The sequence below is a fragment of the Rhinoraja longicauda genome, chromosome 8 (genome assembly GCF_053455715.1).
Source record: "Rhinoraja longicauda isolate Sanriku21f chromosome 8, sRhiLon1.1, whole genome shotgun sequence".
In the NCBI taxonomy this organism is placed as follows: domain Eukaryota; kingdom Metazoa; phylum Chordata; class Chondrichthyes; order Rajiformes; family Arhynchobatidae; genus Rhinoraja; species Rhinoraja longicauda.
The window spans coordinates 27,994,365-28,013,815 of record NC_135960.1 but is presented as its reverse complement, the minus strand read 5'-3'; the positions used below and the strand labels follow the sequence as shown (position 1 = coordinate 28,013,815).

Here is a 19,451-nt window from a genome sequence, read left to right as displayed (position 1 = left end):
CTAAGGTGGACACCTTGGACATGTGGTGGGAATATTGACCAGTGGCAGTACTACTGCTGCCAACCAGCAGAGGGCCTTTGTGCAGGCACAGGCCAGTACTCCAGTAGTATAAGAAAATAACTGCAGATGCTGGTACAAATCGATTTATTCACAAAATGCTGGAGTAACTCAGCAGGTCAGGCAGCATCTCGGGAGAGAAGGAATGGGTGACGATTCGGGTCGAGACCCTTCTTCAGTACTCCAACTGGAGTAAATATCTCCTCCCCACTGCCTCTCTCATTACCTGTTGCTGAAATTGGGCTTGATTTGGACACCTTCCAGAGATAATGATTCCCAGCTTCGTAAAATACATTTGCATGAGGTGGATACATAATGTCTCTGATAGTTATTGCTCCATTAATAAGATCGAAGTTTATGAAATACCGAATGTTGATACCTATCCCGTGTTTTTTTATTGATGTTACTTTATGTTTATTATTCTAAGTGTTTCTCATTCCAATTTTTATTGTTAGATTCCTGGGGTCGATGACACAGCGAGTACTAGTAAGTAATTCCCAGTTCAAGAGAATTTAGGAATACTCTTCTGTTTTCTAATTCCGAAGGTAATTCTAACACAGTGGGAGTGCGATAATGGATTAAAATGATAGGCAACCGAAGGTTCAATGTTATCTTTGCTGCCTGAATGGGGAAGCACTGCAAAGCAGTCAGCCAGTCTGAATTAGGTTCCCCTGATGTAGAGGAGACTGCATTGTGAGCATGACATTCCTCGTGTTGACAATACAGAAGATGGGTTGAAAATGCCTACGTTTCAAGAGGGAAAAATAAGTTACTAAAAGCGATCGGGAATTTGCAAATTGCAGCGTCCTTCTCCACACTTGCAGGGGTCTTCCCCCATTTTGAGTTACCGATGGGGTTCCAGCAGCATAGCAAAATCTGGAATCTTCATCGATGGTCCTTTCATTTGACATTTCAATCAGGGGTGTAATGCTGAGGCTTTATAAGGCACTGATCACACCGCATTTGGAGTATTGTGAGCAGTTTTGGACCACGTATCTGAGGAAGGGTGTGGTGGTGTTGAAGAGGGTCCAGAAGAGGTTTACGAGATGAGCTTTTGACGGCACTGCGCCTGTACTCACTGGAGTTTAGAAGGATGAGGGGGGGACCTCATTGAAACTTACCGAGTAGTGAAAGGCCTGGATAGAGTGAATGTGGAGAGGATGTTTCCATGGGTGGGAGAGTCTAGGACCAGAGCCTACAACCTCAGAATAAAATGATTTACCTTTAGAAAGGAGATGAGAAGGAATTTATTTAATCAGTGCGTGATGAATCTGTGGAATCCATTGCCACAGACGGCTTTGTAGGCCAAGTCGATGGATATTTTTAAGGCAGAGATTGACAAATTCTTGATTAGTAAGGGTGTCAAAGGGTGTCAGGGGTTTTGGGGCAAAGACAAGAGAATGGGGTTGTCCGCTATCATTAAGAGCTCTATCTAACTCTCTCTTGAAAGCATCCAGGGAATTGGTCTCCACTGCCTTCTGAGGCAGAGAGTTCCACAGCTTCACAACTCACTGAGTAAAAAGGTTTTTCCTCATCTCTGTTCTAAATGGCCTCCCCCTTATTCTTAAACTGTGGCCCCTGGTTCGGGACTCCCCCAACATTGGGAACATGTTTCCTGCCTATAGCATGTCCAATTCCTTAATAATTTTATGTTTCAATAAGATCCCCTCTCATCCTTCTAAATTCCAGGGTATACAAGCCCAGTCGCTCCAGTCTTTCAACATACAACAGTCCCGCCATTCTGAGAATTAACCTCGTGAACCTACGCTGCACTCCCTCAATAGTAAGAATGTCCTTCCTCAAATTTGGAGACCAAAACTGCACACAATACTCCAGGTGTGATCTCACTAGGGCCCTGTACAACTGCAGAAGGACCTCTTTGCTCCTATACTCAACTCCTCTTGTTATGAAGGCCAACATTCCATTAGCTTTCTTCACTGCCTGCTCTACCTGCATGCTTACTTTCAGTGACTGATGAACTAGGACACCCAGATCTCGTTGTACTTCAATTTGTCAACCCCTCCCCCCCACTATTTAGTTTAAACCCACACGTGTAGCACTAGCAAACCTGCCTGCCAGAACGTTGGTCCCCCTCCAGTTAAGGTATAACTCGTCCCTTTTGTACAGGTCACCCTAACCCCAGAAGAGATCCCAATGGTCTATAAATCTAAATCCCTGCTCCCTGCACCAGCCCCTCAGCCATACATTCAGATCCCCTATCTCCCTGTTCCTGCCCTCACCAGCACGAGGTACAGAAAGCAATCCAGAGATAACCACTCTAGAAGTCCTGCTTTTCAGTCTTCTTCCTATCTCTTTAAACTCACGTTGCAGAACCTCCTTCCTCTTCCTCCCGACGTCGTTTGTGCCCACGTGCACAACTACTTCTGGCTGTTCGCTTTCCCTCTCGAGGATGTTCTGAAGTTGGACCGTGACATCTTGAACCCTGGCACCAGAGAGGCAACAGACCATCCTCGACTCTCGCCTGCCACCACAGGATCTCCTGTCCGCACCTCGGACAATGGAGTCACCCACCACTATGGCTCTGTCCGTCGTCGGTCTCACCAGTTGAGTCTCATCATTAGTAATGGAGCCATCAACCTGTCCGCCGTTCGGACTGGAAGCATCTTCTGCTCCAACAGCTCCCAAGAGGGTGTACCTGTTTTCATTAGGCACAGCCACCGGGGTCTCCTGCACTCCACTTGTACTCCCCTTTCTCACAGTCACCCACCTTCACTTTTCCTGTATCCTTGGAATGATAACCTCACTGTAGGTCCTGTCCAGGAAACTCTCATTTTCCCAGATGGCCCTGAGGTCTTCCAGCTGCTTCTCCTGTTCCCAAACACGTTCATTCAGAAGCTGCACCTGGACACAATTCCTGCAGGTATAGTTTCCAGAAGCTCCAGCGGTGTCACTGCCTTCCCACATCCTGCAGGAAACACACTGCACCAACATGCCTGCCATTTCTGGGAGTCACCTTCTTTTGTAACAAACTTTCCAGCCAATGAACTCTTTACTCTGTTTTCAAACCCTGCTTTTCCGAGCTCCATTCAAGTACAGCACTTGAACCTGGGTCTTGGCGCTCTTTTTAAACTGCCTTTACCTGTGAGTCACCTTCTTTTGTAACAAACTTTCTAGCCAATGAACTCTTTACACCGTCTTCAAACGTTAGAAATTTAGAAAATATTCACCAACCAACTGTTTTTTCACCTTGCTTATTAACATCAATGCTAAGATATTCTAACTTGCAGCTGCTTTATTGGCTATTCACTGTTAAGTTGCAGTTTTGTTTCTATGTGCTTTCACAGTCAGTGATGAAAATGAACCTCTTGTGTTTCTGGAAGAGGACCAGATGTTAGACGATGAATTAGAAACTGACAACTTGGGACAGCAAGGTAAAGTTAAGATTTCAGCTCAATTGCCTCCAAGATTTTGCATATTTCCTTAAAAATTATAAAATGTTATAGGTAATTGTTGGTCCCAACGTTCTTGGCCCAGAAAAAGAATAGGACATGGAACCTTTTAGTTCCTGTAGGTTAGTGCAGTGATACCTATAATAATAAGCTGAAATGAACAGTAGGTGTCAATCCTATGATGATCAGATAATAAAGTGAGAGGAAAGACTAATACTTACCATTAGCCGTTAAACTTTGATGGCAAAAAGCTGTATTGTTGTCATTTAAAACTAATTAGAAACAAAATAGATTTTTCAGCTTGGATAACATCTGAGGATTTTGGAAGAAAAGGACATATCTTTATGAGCTTCTTACCCATATAACTAGACATATGACAATAAAATCCCCTTAACTCTTGACACTTGCATCCTTGACTAATCCTTCAACTAAAAAGATGGCCACGTCCGACAGAGATATTTCAGCACAGCGACCTAGTCTGATTTCAGTTGTAGTAAAGAAGCTCAAAGTGATCATAAAGTTAAACTATTGCAGGACATATGCATTGAATGGGAGAGGTCTGGGGAGTGCTGTTGAACAGGGAGACCTTGGGTACAAGTGTATAGTTTCCTGAAAGTGGGACTACAGCTTAGCAAGATGATAAGGAAGGCATAAGGCATGGTTGCGTTTATTGGCCAAGGCATTGAGAATATCGTATTACAGTTCTATAAAATGTTGCTCAGGCCACAATTGGGAGCATTGTGTGTAGTTCTGAAATTGTTTTTTTTGTCATGTGTACTGAGACACAGTTACCACACTCCAGAAAGAATTTGATTAAAAGATTCACAAGCTTGTACCCTGTTTTGGACAGTTTGAGTTATCAGGAGAGATTGGGTAGGCTGGATCTGTTTTCGCCAGAGCAAAGGAAGTTGAGAGGTGATATGATAGAGGCATACACAATTATGAGGTGTCCTAAAGGATAGGTAGCCAGTGTCTGTTTTACATGCAATGATGTCTAAAACTAGAGGGCATATAGTTAATGTGAGAGGGATGTGATTTAGAGGGGAACATTTTTCACACAAATGGCAGTATTATTTGCGAAATGAGCTGCCAGAGGAGGTGGTAGAAGAGGATCAATCAGAACGTTTAAGAGGCAGCTAATTAGGTTGTTGAAGGAGCAGAGCATTGAGGGATATGGAATTAATGCAGGCAAGTGGGATTAATAATGATAGGCATGATGTTCAGAATAGATGTAGTGGGCTGAAGGGCCTGTTTATATGCTGTTTCTATGCCTCTATATGATCACCTGAGCAGAGATGAAGTTGTCAGAAATGCCCAACCCATCTATCGGGAAAAGAAGACGGTGTCTTATTAAGTTGATTAAATGAGTCGAAATATGGCGAAAAGTACTAAGATTTAGTTACATGTTCGCAGATGGGGAGATTATTTTCATCCATGGGTTTGAATCTTGGAGAATAGATGAGAGAAACACAAAATAAGAAGTAATTTGATGTTTATGAAGTGATTGAAAGACTACTTTGTGTGTATTCTGTATAATTATTTCAGGAGGGATTGGGGAATCATTTTTGTATCTACGCAAGACTGCCTTTCCTCTTCCAACTAATGGTTGACCTTGGGAACGGACTTTTTTGTTTTTAGTTTTAGAGATGCAGCCTGGAAATAGACTCTTCGGTCCACTGAGTCCATGCTGACCATCAATCACCCGTTCACATTAGTTCTATGTTTTCGCACTTTCACATCCACTCCCTACAAACTAGCCTTAATTTACAGTGTCCAATTAACCTAAAAACCTGTTTGTCTTTGGGATGTGGGAAGAAACTAGAGCACCCGGAGGAAATCCACGCAGTCACAGGGAGAATGCACAAACTCCACACAGACAGCACCCAAGGACAGGAGGATCAAACTCGGGTTTATGGCACTGTGAGGCAGCAGCTTTCCAAGCTGTGTCTCTGTGCCGCCTAAATCTCTATAGAGTTTGTTGGATGATTTACCATATACTTTCAAAAGCGAGCTGCGTCTGTGATTAGTTGGGAAGATGATTGCATCGCACATGATGAATCATGGCTGATGTTTGGAGTGCACTTTCCAGATTTATTTTCCTCTCACTGGACTAAAGTGTTTTTTCTGATTTATCTTTTGGCTATTTCTAGGACACTACAAAAAACCTAAAGAGTTAGAAATACTATGACTAGATGCCTAAAATAGTACATCTGTGTAGAACAGGTTAGATGGAAAGCTACTAATTCCAGGAAGGTTGGTTTTAATTACTGTTTTCTTAGTAGGTGAACACGGCATTAAAGACGTGAGGCAGCAAGAAATGTGCATCGAGATTCCACTTGAAAATTATTTTGTCAAGTTTGTTGAAGATAATAGATCCCTGTTGTGTGAAATCATTAAATTGAAATTTGACTGTAATGCTGCAATCTGTACAAATGAAAACCTACAGCCAGCAAGTAGGAAAGAATCAGCTGCTACATTTTCAATTCCTATTGACAAATCATTGTCTATAATGACTTCCTTGCCTACTGGAGTCAGATATCTGAAGGTCCTGCCAGAAGGGTTTTGTATTTGTGTCTGCTTGGATGACCTAATACAACATGAAGTAGATGCAATAGTGAATAGTACCAATGAATATTTGAAGCCTCATCATGGAGTTTCCCATGCTCTGTCAAAGCAAGCTGGCCAGGAATATGAAGCTGAATGTGAAAACCTTGTCCAATCGCATGGTGCAGTACCAGTAGGTACTGCAGTTGTCACAGGAGCTGGAAAACTTCCATGTAAAAAGGTTATTCATGCCGTGGGACCTGTTTGGAATGTGCATCCAAATGAAGAAAGTGACCGTCTGCTTATTTATTCCATCAGAAACAGCCTTGTGCTAGCAAATGAGTTAGGAATGACTTCAATTGCCATTCCTGCAGTGAGTGCTGAACATAATTTCCCATTGCAAAGATGTGCAGAGTTGATAGTAAATACAGTTAAATCTTTTTATGCAATGTGGCAAAGCACAGACTCTTTGAAACAGGTCAGTTTTGTGAACTCTAATGAGGCAATAACTATAGCAATGGAAAGTGCATGTAACAGTATATTTGGACATACAGACCAAAAACGTTTGCTCAGCATGGCTTATGTTCCAAACTGCATACGTGATATATTTGAAATCCAGCATCTTCATTTGGAAATCAAGAGAGAAAATATAGAAGAACAGAACGTATGTCCCGTTTAAATTCATTTATTTAAAAATGTTTAAGCCATAAAGATATCTTGATATAATCTACTGATTTATTACAATAGAATAAAGCAACCCTGTTGTTATTGAAAAGATTTTAAAGATTTGCACTAGTCATCCTATTTCAGGATATTGTTGACCGTATCGCCTCTATAGGATATCAACTGACATGTCTAGCAAAGAAACACTCAAACTAAGGTTTGTACAACTTCACCTTTGTTATTACTCAGGTTACTTAGACATATTACCATGTTACTTAACCCAATTAATTTGCAATAACTCCACATTTGATTCAATATTGTAACATCCCTCATTATTCTAGAGCTATACAAGCTATGACATGGACTTAAATACTATCCGTGCAAGGTGAACTGACAAGGCTCACTCCGATGAGGGTTTACAATCTTCTCTAAGTTCCAAACCCAGGGTATTCCTCCTGCAATGGTCATTCCTGATTTATTGTCCTTGATAGCCCCATTTTATACTGTTTCTTCTGAGCTAGAGGTTCGTTAATGCTCAAGACTCTCGGGATTCATTCATTCTGGAATTGGGTAAATGGGACACAACTGTTCCATCCTCCTTAAACATCCTTAATTTAGCAAACTGGTCCTTTATTGCATTTGGCTTAGGTAGGCAAGACAGCTCTCTGGTTCCATTTCCTCTTTACACCAGGCTAGATGGTTCATGTAAAAGTTTCATTTTCCCAGAATTCATATCAAGTTGACCTTTCTCCCCATCTTGCTTAAAGATGTTTAGCTCTTAGCCGTACAGTTACAACGTATATCTGTTTGGCTTCAGAAGGATTTTGGATAATAAATTGTTGCCATTAAATACACATAGGAATAGATTAAATCCACATAGTATATCCTGTTTTGGGGAATGCTGATCAGATCCAGATTTTGCTAATGGTAATGCTTCTCGACCAGAAAGTGGCAACTCGCATTGGGAGAGTGGTAAAAAGAGCATATGAAAGTGGCAACTCGAGTTGGTAGAGTGGTAAAAAGAGCATATGGTATGTTTGCTCTTAGTCAGGGCATTGAGTATAAGAATCAGGAAGTTGTGACACAGCTTTATAGGACTTTGATTCGGCCGCATTTGGAGTATTGTGTGCAGTTAAAAATATAATGTGAAGGCTTTGGAGAGGATGTCAATGGGGTTTATCAGAATGCTGCCTATTTAGAGGGTATTTGCCATAAGCAGAGGTTGCACAATCTTGGATTGTTTTCTTTTCTAGAGCATTGGAGGCTGAGGGGAGACATGATAGGACATGGATCATGTGTGCAGGCAGAGAATATTAGTTTATCTTAGCATCATGTTCAGCACAGACATTGTAGGCTGAAGGGCCTACTCCACTGCTGGACTTTTCATTGTTCTATATAGAGTATTGAAAGTCATAGATAGAGTGGACAATCCAAACCTCTTCCCAGGGTCAAAGACTACAGAGCATAGCTTTAAGGTGAGAGGGGCAGACTTTAAAGGAGATGTGCAGGGTAAATACTTTACACAGCATGGTTGGTAGCTGGTACCTGTTGCCATGGGTGGTGGTGGAAGCAGATGTTATAATGGCATTTAAGAGGCTTTTGGCTAGGCATCTGGATATGCATGGACTGGAGGGTAATGCAAACAGAGATGATTAGTTTAAATTGGCATCATTATGGGCTGAAGGGCCTGTTGCTGTGCTGCAATATTCTATGTTCTATGAGGCATTCTGTATAAGAGTTAGGAAATCATATGGCAGTTTTATTATACCTTGGATAGGCTGCATTTGGAATGTTATATGCAGTTCTGCTTCCCACAGTACAGCAAGGATGTAGAAGCTTTGCAAGAGTCGAGAATGGAGAGTTGAGAGAGATTTCCTTAACAACAGGTATGCCCCTTAGGATACTGTTAGGGGCGATGTCCGGAGAAGGGAAGGTGACAGCAGATCTGTTGCATCGAGCCTAGCTATGAGGCACCATAGGGAAAGACGAGGTCAGGCATAAGGATAGGAGAGTCATTAATTACGGGACTGAACAGAGATTCTATGGCAGCAAATGTGACTCCAGGATGGTGTGTTGCCTCCCTTGTGCCAGGGACCAGGATGCCTCCATGCTGCTGCGAAACATTCTCGAGGAGGAGGGGAAGTAGCCAGAAGCCATTGTGCACATTGGCACAAATGACATGGGTAGGGAAAGGGGTGAGAGCCTGCAAAGTGAATTTAGGGAGTTATGCAGAAGATTAAAAAGCAGGGCCCCTGAGGGTATGATTATTCGGATTACTCCCAGTGCCATGTGCTAGTGAGGGTATGAATAGAAGGATAGGACAGATCAATACGTGGGTCAGGTGTAGGGGGCAAGGATTCAGATTGTTAGACCATTGGGATCTCCTCTGGGGCAAAGATGATCTGTATGTGGGATGGGTTCCATTCGAACTGGAACCCATCCTTGCAGGGAGGTTAACCAGTGCTACTCAGGAGGGTTTAAACTAGAGAGGCAGAGGGTGGGAGCCAGACTACTAGGGCAGAAATTGGAAGGAGTGATAGGGAGGTATAGATTTGCTGGTCCGAACCTCGAAGGTAAGACAGGCAGGGAGACTGAAAGGAATATGATGACGCTGAAGCATGTTTATTTCAATATGCGGAGTCTTGTGGAGAAAACAGATTAATTTAGAGCCTGGATGGTAGCTTGGGACTACGATGTTGTGACCATTGCAGAAATGTGGATGTGAGAGGGACGTGACAGGCAGCTCCATGTTCCAGGGTTTTGATGTTTCAGACATGATCAAGAGGGAGGCAAAAAAGGTGGAGAAGTTATGCTACAAATGAAGACTGCTACAGTGGCACTCAGAGAGGTAATTCGGCAGGGTTCGTTCAGGGAGGCAATTTGGGTCGAGCCTAGAAATAAGAAAATTGCAAGCACTATTATGGGATTGTACTATAGGCCCAGCAAATGGAAACGGGAGACCGAGAAACAGATAAGTAGACAGATTACCAAAGGAAGCCAGAACAGCAGGGTTATCTTAATGGGTAACTTTATCTTCCCCATTATTGACTGGGATTTGTTCAGTGCCAAAAGCTTAGACAAGGCAGAATTATGAGGGGTATCCAAGAGGTATACTTTCCTGAAACAGTTTGTGGATAGCCCACCCCGAGAAGAGAAAATACTGGACCTTGTCTTGGGAAATGAGCCTGGCCAGATGACTGGTGTTTCAGTGGAAGAACATTTTGATGATAGTGATCACAACACTTTAAGTTTTCCCTTCTCGTTTCCCTTCCATCATCGCCTATATATCTCGTTTCCCTTTACATCATCGCCTTTATCTCTCATTTCCCTTTCCCGTGACTTTTAGTCTGGAGAAGGGTCTTGACCCGAAACGTCACACATTCCTTCTCTCCAGAGATGCTGCCTGTCCCGCTGAGTTACTCCAGCATTTTATGTCCATCTTTGGTTTAAACCAGCATCTGCAGTGCTTTCCTACACACTTTAAGGTTTAAGACAGATTTGAATAGGGAGCCAGCTGGAACTTGCGGGAAGATACCACATTGGAACAAACCTCAAACCTTTTAGGCAGGACTTGGGGCGGATACATTGCGATCAGTCGTTATTGGGTAAGTCCATATCTGACATGTGGGACTTGTTTAAAGGACAGTTTATCAAAGTTTCCGTACCAGCTTGTTCCAGTAAGGCAGATGTCAAAGTCAGGGAACCTTGGATGACCAAAAAGGTTGTAAAGTTAGTCAGAAAGAAAAAGGAAGATCATGTAAGTTTTAAGAGGGTGGAATCAGACAGGGGCTTTGAGGAATATAAAGAAAGGAGGAAAGAACTCAAGCGGGCGACTGGAAGGGCCAAAAGGCGCCACAAAATCGCTTTTTCCTTAATCTGAGTCAGATTAAGGAAAATCACAAAGCATTTTATACCTATGTTAAAAAACAAGAGGGTGGTAACCAGGGTGAAGGCTCAAAGATAAAGGAGAAAATTTATGCTTGGAGCCTGGGAATGCAGGTGAGACACTTATTGGCATCTCGTCGACCATCTTAACTATTCAATCACTCCACCCACGATGCACAGTGACAGCAATGTATACTATCTACAAAATGCATTGTAGATACTCGCCCAGGGACTAAGGCAGCACCTCCCAAAACTGTGACCTTTATCATCAAGTAGCACGAGAGCAGCAGATGCATCCTCCAAGTCAGATATTATTGTGACATTGAAATATATATATATTTATTTTTTTGTCATTGCTGGATCTATGATTTACATTTTTTTTAAAATACATTGGAAACACTGTTTTGACAAGTAACAGCATCAGAGCAGTTGTGACAGAGATGGACAAACTTATGGGGTGACATCCTTATAGGAAGCCGGTTAGAAGATGCAGTTAGATGTGAGAATCCATGGTGCATACAGATTGCTAGTCTATCCTGAAAAGAATGTTTTAAAGAAAAGAAGGGAGAGTTGGAAAAGGACCAGATATCATCTCAATCAGTCAGTGGAAACTGGGTGCAAGCATGATGAAATGTTCTTGTGCAAGAGCAAGATGCATCGTTGATACAATGTTTAATGTACTATGAGAATAATTGAAGGAAAAGGTTACCATATTTACTTGGAGAAGGTAAATGGGGAAGTTGCTCTGTGTGGATTGTACAGTTAAGTTTCTGGTCAAATGTGATCCCAGAGATGATGTCAATGGAATTAACAATGATGATGTCATGAAATATGAAGAAGAGTGGTCACATTGTCTCATGGACATGGCCAATGCCTGGCATTGTGTGGTACAACTGGTACTTGTCACCTATCAGCCAACGCCTAAATGTTGTACAGGTCTTGCTGTATGAGAGCCGGTACTATGTTTTCAAAGGAGTTGTGAGTGGAACTATGCATTTGTTTTGATGAACAACCCCACTTTGTTAATGAAAATGCAAAGTAGCAGAAGATGGTTTTGCCTTTCATAACAACTTGGACAATTCTTTGAGGTGCTCCTGTGGTGGTGTCATGGGTTTGGAATGTGTGTACTCTCACCGCTACAACCATCTTGCTTTGTTCTTGATGTGATGCCAGCTAATGAAGAACTTTCCCCTTCATTTCTGCTGGTTTTAATTTCATAAGGAATTACTGATCACAAACCTGATCATATGGTGCCTTGATGTCAAGGGGAGTCAGCTTTTGCCTTTCTGTTTTGGATTAAAGTGGTAATGAGGTTACAGAGCCATAGTATTCTGCACATTAGGGTACCGGTTAATGGTGAATAGGTATCACTTTAATGATAGATGGTCAGCTGCTGCCTGATTGGGCCCCAAGGACAGGTGCCCATTGTGTTGTACAGGCAATTATGAAGGCATGTCTAACTGTCAATAAGAATAAGGGGGGGGAGGGGGAATATTACATGAAGCTTGAGTAAATTACATACAGATTCTGTGTCTCGGCCCCTTTGGCGCGATTTCCAGGTGCAATTGAATTTGGGTACGAAGTTCCAGTCTTTTTATTAAAGTTTTGTGAATATGTAAGGGAATTTAATCTGCTTAGTGTCAACAAACAAGAAACAACTTATTGGATATTTTGCCTCAAAACAGACTGATGCGATTGTGAATGCAATATCAAGGGATCTAAATCTGGATACGATCAGAGTATCTAGAGCTATTGGAAGAAAAGCTGGTCCAGAACTTCAAAAGGAGCTTCGTAGAATTACAAAGAAGGAATTAATGCCTTTAGGTGACGTGTTAAAAACATCAGGATTTCTTTTGAATTGCAAATATGTGTATCATGCAGCATTTTCTCCTGATTCAAACACTGAATCAGAAAAGGTAAACACACGTGTTCATAATATATTTTATCTATAAATTTATCATGTTATTTAATATAGTTATACTGAGATACTTTTTTTCTCTAAAGTTTTTGAGGATGGTTATTTGTAAATGTTTGGAGCTTGCAAAAGAAGATGGTATTAATTCAATTGCATTTCCTGCAACAAACGATACAGAATTATCACTCCACCCAAAAAAGATGGCAAAAATTTTCACTGAAGAAATGATGAATTTCATTGAATGGAACTTACAAAGCCAGCTTGCTACTGTTTATTTTGTGCTTAATCCAGAAGAAACAGAAATATATGAGGTAATGGAGAATTAAACCAATCTAATGATATGTTTCACTTTGATAATTGATAACTCTCATACTACATGACTCAAGGTAAGTTATTTAATGCCATATAATTATGGGAAAACAGTGTGCTGAAATTGGTACTGGTTAGTTCTTGTCACATGTACTGAAATATTTTGAAATGTTTTTTTGTGCTCTCCAGACAAATAATACTATACATGAGTATAATCAAGTACCATAGGTAGTGCAAAGTGAAAAATAAGAGTGTAATTCTGTTTATAATCCATCCAGCAGTACACATACTGTATTCAGCGAAGTATTCAGCGAAGTGGTCACCAAGTCTACGTAGTATCTTGTCGCTGTAAAGGAGGCCACATCGGGAACACCAAATGCATTTTACCGAGAGCTTAGTCCACCATGGGCTGCCGGATCTTCCAGTTGCTAACTATTTTAACTCCCCCTTACCATTCCCGCACTGACCTTTTGTCTTAGGCCTCCAATGTCAGTGTGAGGCCACATGCAAACTGGTGGCACAACACCTCATTATCTGCTTAGGCAGCTTACAACCTAACAGTATGAACATTAAAGTCTCCAATTTTAGGTAACTAACGTGCAAACAACCCTTTTACATCTCCTTCCCTTTTTCCCCCTCTGTGCCCCATCTGGACTCGAACCCATTTCTCACCTTTCCCCTCGCCTTCCACCTATATTCCTTCCTCTGGTTTCGCAATTTGCACCTCATCTATCCTTATCTCACATTTTTCTCATTTTGTCTCTGGCCTTTATCCAACCACCAGCCTATGAAACCCCATCTCCCTCACTAGATTTACCTATCACTCACCAGGCTTTGTCCTGCCCCTTCTCTCTTCCAGCTTTTTCTACCCCACCCAGGACCCATCTGTCTGAAGAAGGGTCCTGATCAGGGTTCTTTTTACCCCTGCCTTCCATCTCATTAAGCTCAACATTCAATCAATCATTCTCTGTAATTTCCTCAAATTCAGCATGATGCCATCATCAAAGATCTCTTGCTATTCCCACCCCGATCAGCATTTTGAGACAACCAGTCCTTTTTACGTTCCCTGGATCATTCCTTTGCCACAATGCTTTTTTGTGTTGTCTCCAACTACTTCCACTTTCACATTTAGCAACAAAGTTAGAAGTCATTGAGGATATATGTAAACTGCAGAAGAAAGGGGGCTAATGGTGGAAGAGGAATTCTTTTTGCAGATTTTTTAATATGCAAAAAAAGATGAGCTCATTTTGCAGCTAATCACATAATGCATTAATACACGGTGTTATCTTTACTGTTGCAACACCATTTCATATTGGCTTTGGTAAATCAGCATTGCCGTCACCAATGTTACATGTCACAAGCTGTCATTCTACATTTTTCCGGTATGTGGTTAACAAATACATTACTCGATTTACCTGACAATCTAGTTAACAATAAAATTGTGTACAGACAATTTGCACTATGCCAAAGTAATTGTGATGTGGAGTTAACTTTCATTGCCCTGGTGATTCTTAGTAAAGGTGCATGTAAAAGCTTTTCCAGTTATCATTTTGGATCAAAGTGCTAGAAACCATTTTGTTTTGTTTCTGTACAGGCATTTCTGCAAGTATTCGCTGAACGTAAACAAGAATCTGAAGAAAAAGAAAATGTTCCAGTAATAACTGGTAAGTTATCGGAGTAGGAAAAAAAATGAATGCTAGAAATTGGATCCATTTTGCAAATAAATTGGTACCAAATTATAAATTGACCTGAGAGAAAGAGAAACGCAGGGAGCTGCAATCTCTCCCTCCTTTTGATATCCAATAAGAAAGGAAACCTGGTCAATGAAATTGGCAGACGTTGAAAGAAAAGAAAGTGGGAGCCAAGTTAAGTAGCATCTTGCCTAATTCGTAGCAATATGTAGTTTAAAAAAAAGACACAAAGTGCTGGAGTAACTCAGTGGGTGAGGCAGCATCTCTGGGGAACGCATATGGGCGATATTTCAGGTCAGGACCTTCCTTCAGACTTAACTTCTTCGGTTTGAAGAAGGGTTCTGACCTACACGCCACCTATCCATGTTCTCCAAAGATGCTGCCTGACATGCTGAGTTATTTCAGCATTTCAGTGGTAATTGCAAGTAGTAAAAACAAACAAAAAGTGTCAAACTTGGCAGGTCAGGTAGCTTCATTGGAGGAAATGGACAGACAACATTTTGCATTGGGACCCTTCTTCAGACTGACGGAATAGGGGGTGGACCAGATTTGGGGTGGGGCAAAGCCTGGCAAGTGATGAGGGATGATTAGCAGATGGGTGGAGTAACTGAATAGTAAGCGGGAGGGAAGAGTGCAGAGGATGGGGGGCGGGTAAAAGGGAAATATAGGACTTGGGGATGGGAGGTGAACACGTGGGGGAGGGGAAAAGAGTAGGGTGATGGAATGGTGGGAGAACTGAATGCACAGCGGAGGGCTGCGGGAAGGGGAAAGAGAGAAGTAGAGGGGTATTACTTGAAATTGGAGGATTGATATTAAACAGGTTATGAATGTCCGTTCAAACATAGATGGTTAACAAAAGGACAAATATAATGGGGCTGAAATAAGTAAAAACAATGCTGCTCAGATAGTATCTGAAGCTAGAAGAACTGTATTAACAAGGATTTTACGAGCCTTTACTCAGAGTTTCCATGTTGGTGCATCTGACTTCTTTCTTTGTCACTGGTTGTGCTACTCAGTTGGAGGGTGGAGTACAGTGGTATTAAGAAAAGCCAAGTGCACTATGATTTCATCCTCTTGGATTATTGTCAGACAATCTTGTGAACCTGTTCATTTCAATGAGATTATTGATCTTGAGTAGAAAGGTAAGTGAAGGTAAGCGGTTTAATTCTTTTTCTTTACGTTAAATATTTTTTAATGAATTTCCAGAAATCTAGTATTTTAATTAAACATATTTTTATTGTTATAAATAAAATATTTTAGCCTATTGGCTTTTAAAGGTGTTGTCAAGTTGGAAAGGGTACAGAGAAGATTTACGAGGATTTTGTCGGGACTCGAGGGTCTGAGCTCTAGGGAGAGGTTGAGCAGGCTGGGAATCTATTCCTTGGAGTATGGGAGGATGAGAGATGATCTTATAGTCTGTAAAATCATGAGAGGAATAGATTGGGTAGACTTACAGAGTCTCTTGCCCAGAGTAGGGGATTCAAGAACCAGAGGACATAGGTTTAAGGTAAAGGGGAAAAGATTTAATAGGAATCTGAGGGGTAACTTTTTCACACAAAGGGTGGTGGGTGTATGGAACGAACTGCCAGAGGAGATAATTGAGGCAGAGACTATCGCAACATTTAAAATACAATTAGCCATGTACATCAAACGAGGGGAGGTGAGTCGAGTGCAGACAGCATGTTGGTTGGTGTGGGCAGGTTGGGCCGAAGGGCCTGTCTCCACACGGTATGACTCTAAAGTCCCTGATTATAATTTTTTTAAAGTTCAAAGGTGTTTAACAGCAGTGAGTTGTCAGATAGGCATTCTGAAGTAGGCCTTGGGACTGAGCCTAGGCTCAGTTGCTATTCGTGTACTACATGGTATGACTCTTCATTAAGGAGGACCAGCATTGTTTCCTGATCGGGTTAGTATGGTTGGGAGGTTGTGGATGGACAATATGATCCGTCTGATAATTTCAGGTTATCATTCATTAGGATTGACAGACCATAGTGAATGTAAGAAGTTCTAAGCAATTTTGGAGGTAGAGAAAGGACAAAGGAACAAAAAAACGAGTCTGAGAGAATTTAATGGAACTGGGGAAAAGGGTGGCAGTTGTTTTTGGCAAATGAACATGAAATGAGTCTACAGAAAATGTAAATGCACGTTGAAGAATTACCAGTAACTGCTACATGGAAAAAATGGGAACAAATGAAATTTTTGAGCTTTTGACTCTGACAGACTCTAATGTGCCTCTACTAATGGCAAAATCCTTCAAACGTATGCAGAGCTTCATTGGAACCATGCAGCCAATTGGGCGTAGAGATGGGAGTGGAATTTGTTTTGGATTAAAGAATTAAAGATGAATTTTCTAAGCAAATATTTTAGGCTGTTTTTTAAGTCATGGTTAATTTAAGAAACAGAGTCAAAATGTTTTTCCATTTTCACTTGATTAAATATCTCCACTGTTTTTGTGGTGTACTTTTTATATAGATTCAATCCCTTTCACACTTGACCAGGAAGAAAGATCTGAACGATTCATTAAGCTTTGCGGTAAAGATTACCCTATTCTGGAATGTGCACAATTTTGGATTAATAATACCGTTCTATCATATCAAGAACATGTGAATATAGAAAATAATACCATCATGACCTTCTCCGACTCTGAACATGAAATCTTATCGGCCTTTCAAAACAAAGATCAGATAACCATGGAAGAAACAGTAAATGATATGAATGCATGCATTGAACTAAGTGGACCTCACCTTGAGATTTTGCATGCAGCTCTGCATATAGAAATCTTTCTTTGCACTCTGCAGGAAAAAATGGTACATTTGGGAGAAACTCGACTTCTGCGGTCTCTAGTACATTGGAATTATTCAACAGAAGATGAGACGTTTCAATATGATGACAATAACAACTTCCTTTTAGAAAAGGCTTTCATAGATAATAAAAAAATGTGGTTTCTGGAAGTGAATGATACTAATCAGACAGTACATTTGCAAAGATTTTTGGCACTGGATGATCGCAGGGATGTATTTAAGATTGAAAGAGTTGGTGAGTTCAGTAGGTACTTCATTGAAAGTGTTGACCTTTGTTTAATATGTTTGATTACTACATCACCAACATATTTTAGTTTCATACATAATTGTATAAGTCTTTGCAAAATTGTAGGATGATGGAATGAGACAGTACAAAAGAAATCAATTGGATCTTGCATATGCTGGATCTTTTGTAGAAGTATTCAATAGACAATAGACAATAAATAATAGGTGCAGGAGTAGGCCATTCGGCCCTTCTAGCCAGCACCACCATTCAATGTGATCATGGTTGATCATTCTCAATCAGTACCCCGTTCCTGCCTTCTCCCCATACCCCTTGACTCTGCTATCCTTAAGAGCTCTATCTAGCTCTCTCTTGAATGCATTCAGAGAACTGGCCTCCACTGCCTTCTGAGGCAGAGAATTCCACAGATTTACAACACTCTGAGTGAAAAGGTTTTTCCTCATCTCCGTTCTAAATGGCCTACCCCTTATTCTTAAACTGTGGCCCCTTGTTCTGGACTCCCCCAACATTGGGAACATGTTTCCTGCCCCTAACGTGTCCAACCCCTTAATAATCTTATATGTTTTGATAAGATCCCCTCTCATCCTTGTATTTTCCCACACTCAAGAACTACACATTTTTACATGACCACCCATCTATCAGTTCTATTCTGAATACTGCTATTGAATCTCCAATCAACATCGTATCAGGCAGCATGTTCCAGATCACCATAAATCACATTTTAAAAATGACTGACCCATTTTGCTCTGGCTCTTTTATCTGTTACATCTAATCTGGATCGCCTTTTTACAATTGAGGTATGTGCAGATTTTAAAATGTAACAACTTTTAGTGCGAAGTGATGTACATTCTATGGAATGAAATGAATAGTTCAGAATCAATTTTTAAAGAAAAATCCCACTGTGGAGCCATTTGAACAAATATGCCTTTCTATAATAAAGCTGGTTAAGTCACTCCAAAACGTTTGAGTTATCAGGTGTGAAATTTGAGTTTCTATGCAGTAAGTCTTTGCATGTAAATATTTTTATTTAGTTGCATTTAAACTTAGTTTAAATATAAATTTAAATGCAGATCACATGGCAAAGATGCCCACTTTCTAGAATGTGCTATAAGGAGAGGTTGGACAAACTTGGATTGTTTTCTCTGGAACATCAGAGATTGAGACGAGACCTTATAGAAATATATTAAAATTATGAGAGGCATAGTTAAGGTAGACAGTCAGAATATTTTTTTCCCAGATGGAAATTAGTCTTTGACGTTTCCCAGGGCACAGCTTTAAGAAGATCATAAGATGTAGGGGCAGAATTAGGTCATTCAGCCCACCGAGTCTGCTCCACCATTTGATCAATACTTTTTCCCTTTTTAACCCCGTTCTCCTGCTTTCTACCCATAATGTTTGACACACTTACTAATCAAGAATCTATCAGTCTCAGGTTCAAAGGTATCACAAAATGCTGGAGTAACTCAGCAGGTCATGCTGCATCTAGGAGATAGGGAATGGGTGACGTTTCGGGTCGAGACCCTTCTTCAGACTGATGTCAGGGGGGCGGGACAAAGAAAGGATATAGGTGGAGATAGGAAGACAGTGGGAGAACTGGGAAGGAAGAGGGGAGGGGGGGAAGAGAAGGACAGAGGAACTATCTAAAGTTGGATAAGTCAATGTTCATACTGCTGGGCTGCAAGCTGCCCAAGCGAAATATGAGGTGGTGTTCCACCAATTTCAAGTGCGCCACACTATGGCACTGGAGGAGGCCCATGACAGAAAGGTCAGATAGGGAGTGGGAGGGGGAGTTGAAGTGCTCATCCACCGGGAGATCAGGTTGGTTAAGGCGGACTGAGCGAAGGTGCTGAGCAAAACCATCGCCGAGCCTGCGTTTGGTCTCGCCGATGTAGAGAAGTTGACATCTAGAGCAGCGGATACAATAGATGAGGT

At 41.2% G+C, this 19,451-nt stretch overlaps 1 protein-coding gene across 1 annotated transcript in view; it reads left to right on the top strand.

Annotated features, from left to right (window-relative positions):
- Positions 1–19,451, top strand: part of LOC144596145 (protein mono-ADP-ribosyltransferase PARP9-like) — a 42,006-nt gene that overhangs the window by 3,168 nt on the left and 19,387 nt on the right. The window contains exons 3-9 of the mRNA XM_078404321.1: positions 513–543; positions 3,363–3,449; positions 5,750–6,675; positions 12,245–12,475; positions 12,564–12,785; positions 14,378–14,447; positions 16,947–17,510. Coding sequence (XP_078260447.1) covers positions 513–543; positions 3,363–3,449; positions 5,750–6,675; positions 12,245–12,475; positions 12,564–12,785; positions 14,378–14,447; positions 16,947–17,510 — 2,131 coding nt within the window. The remainder of the gene's footprint in view (positions 1–512; positions 544–3,362; positions 3,450–5,749; positions 6,676–12,244; positions 12,476–12,563; positions 12,786–14,377; positions 14,448–16,946; positions 17,511–19,451) is intronic.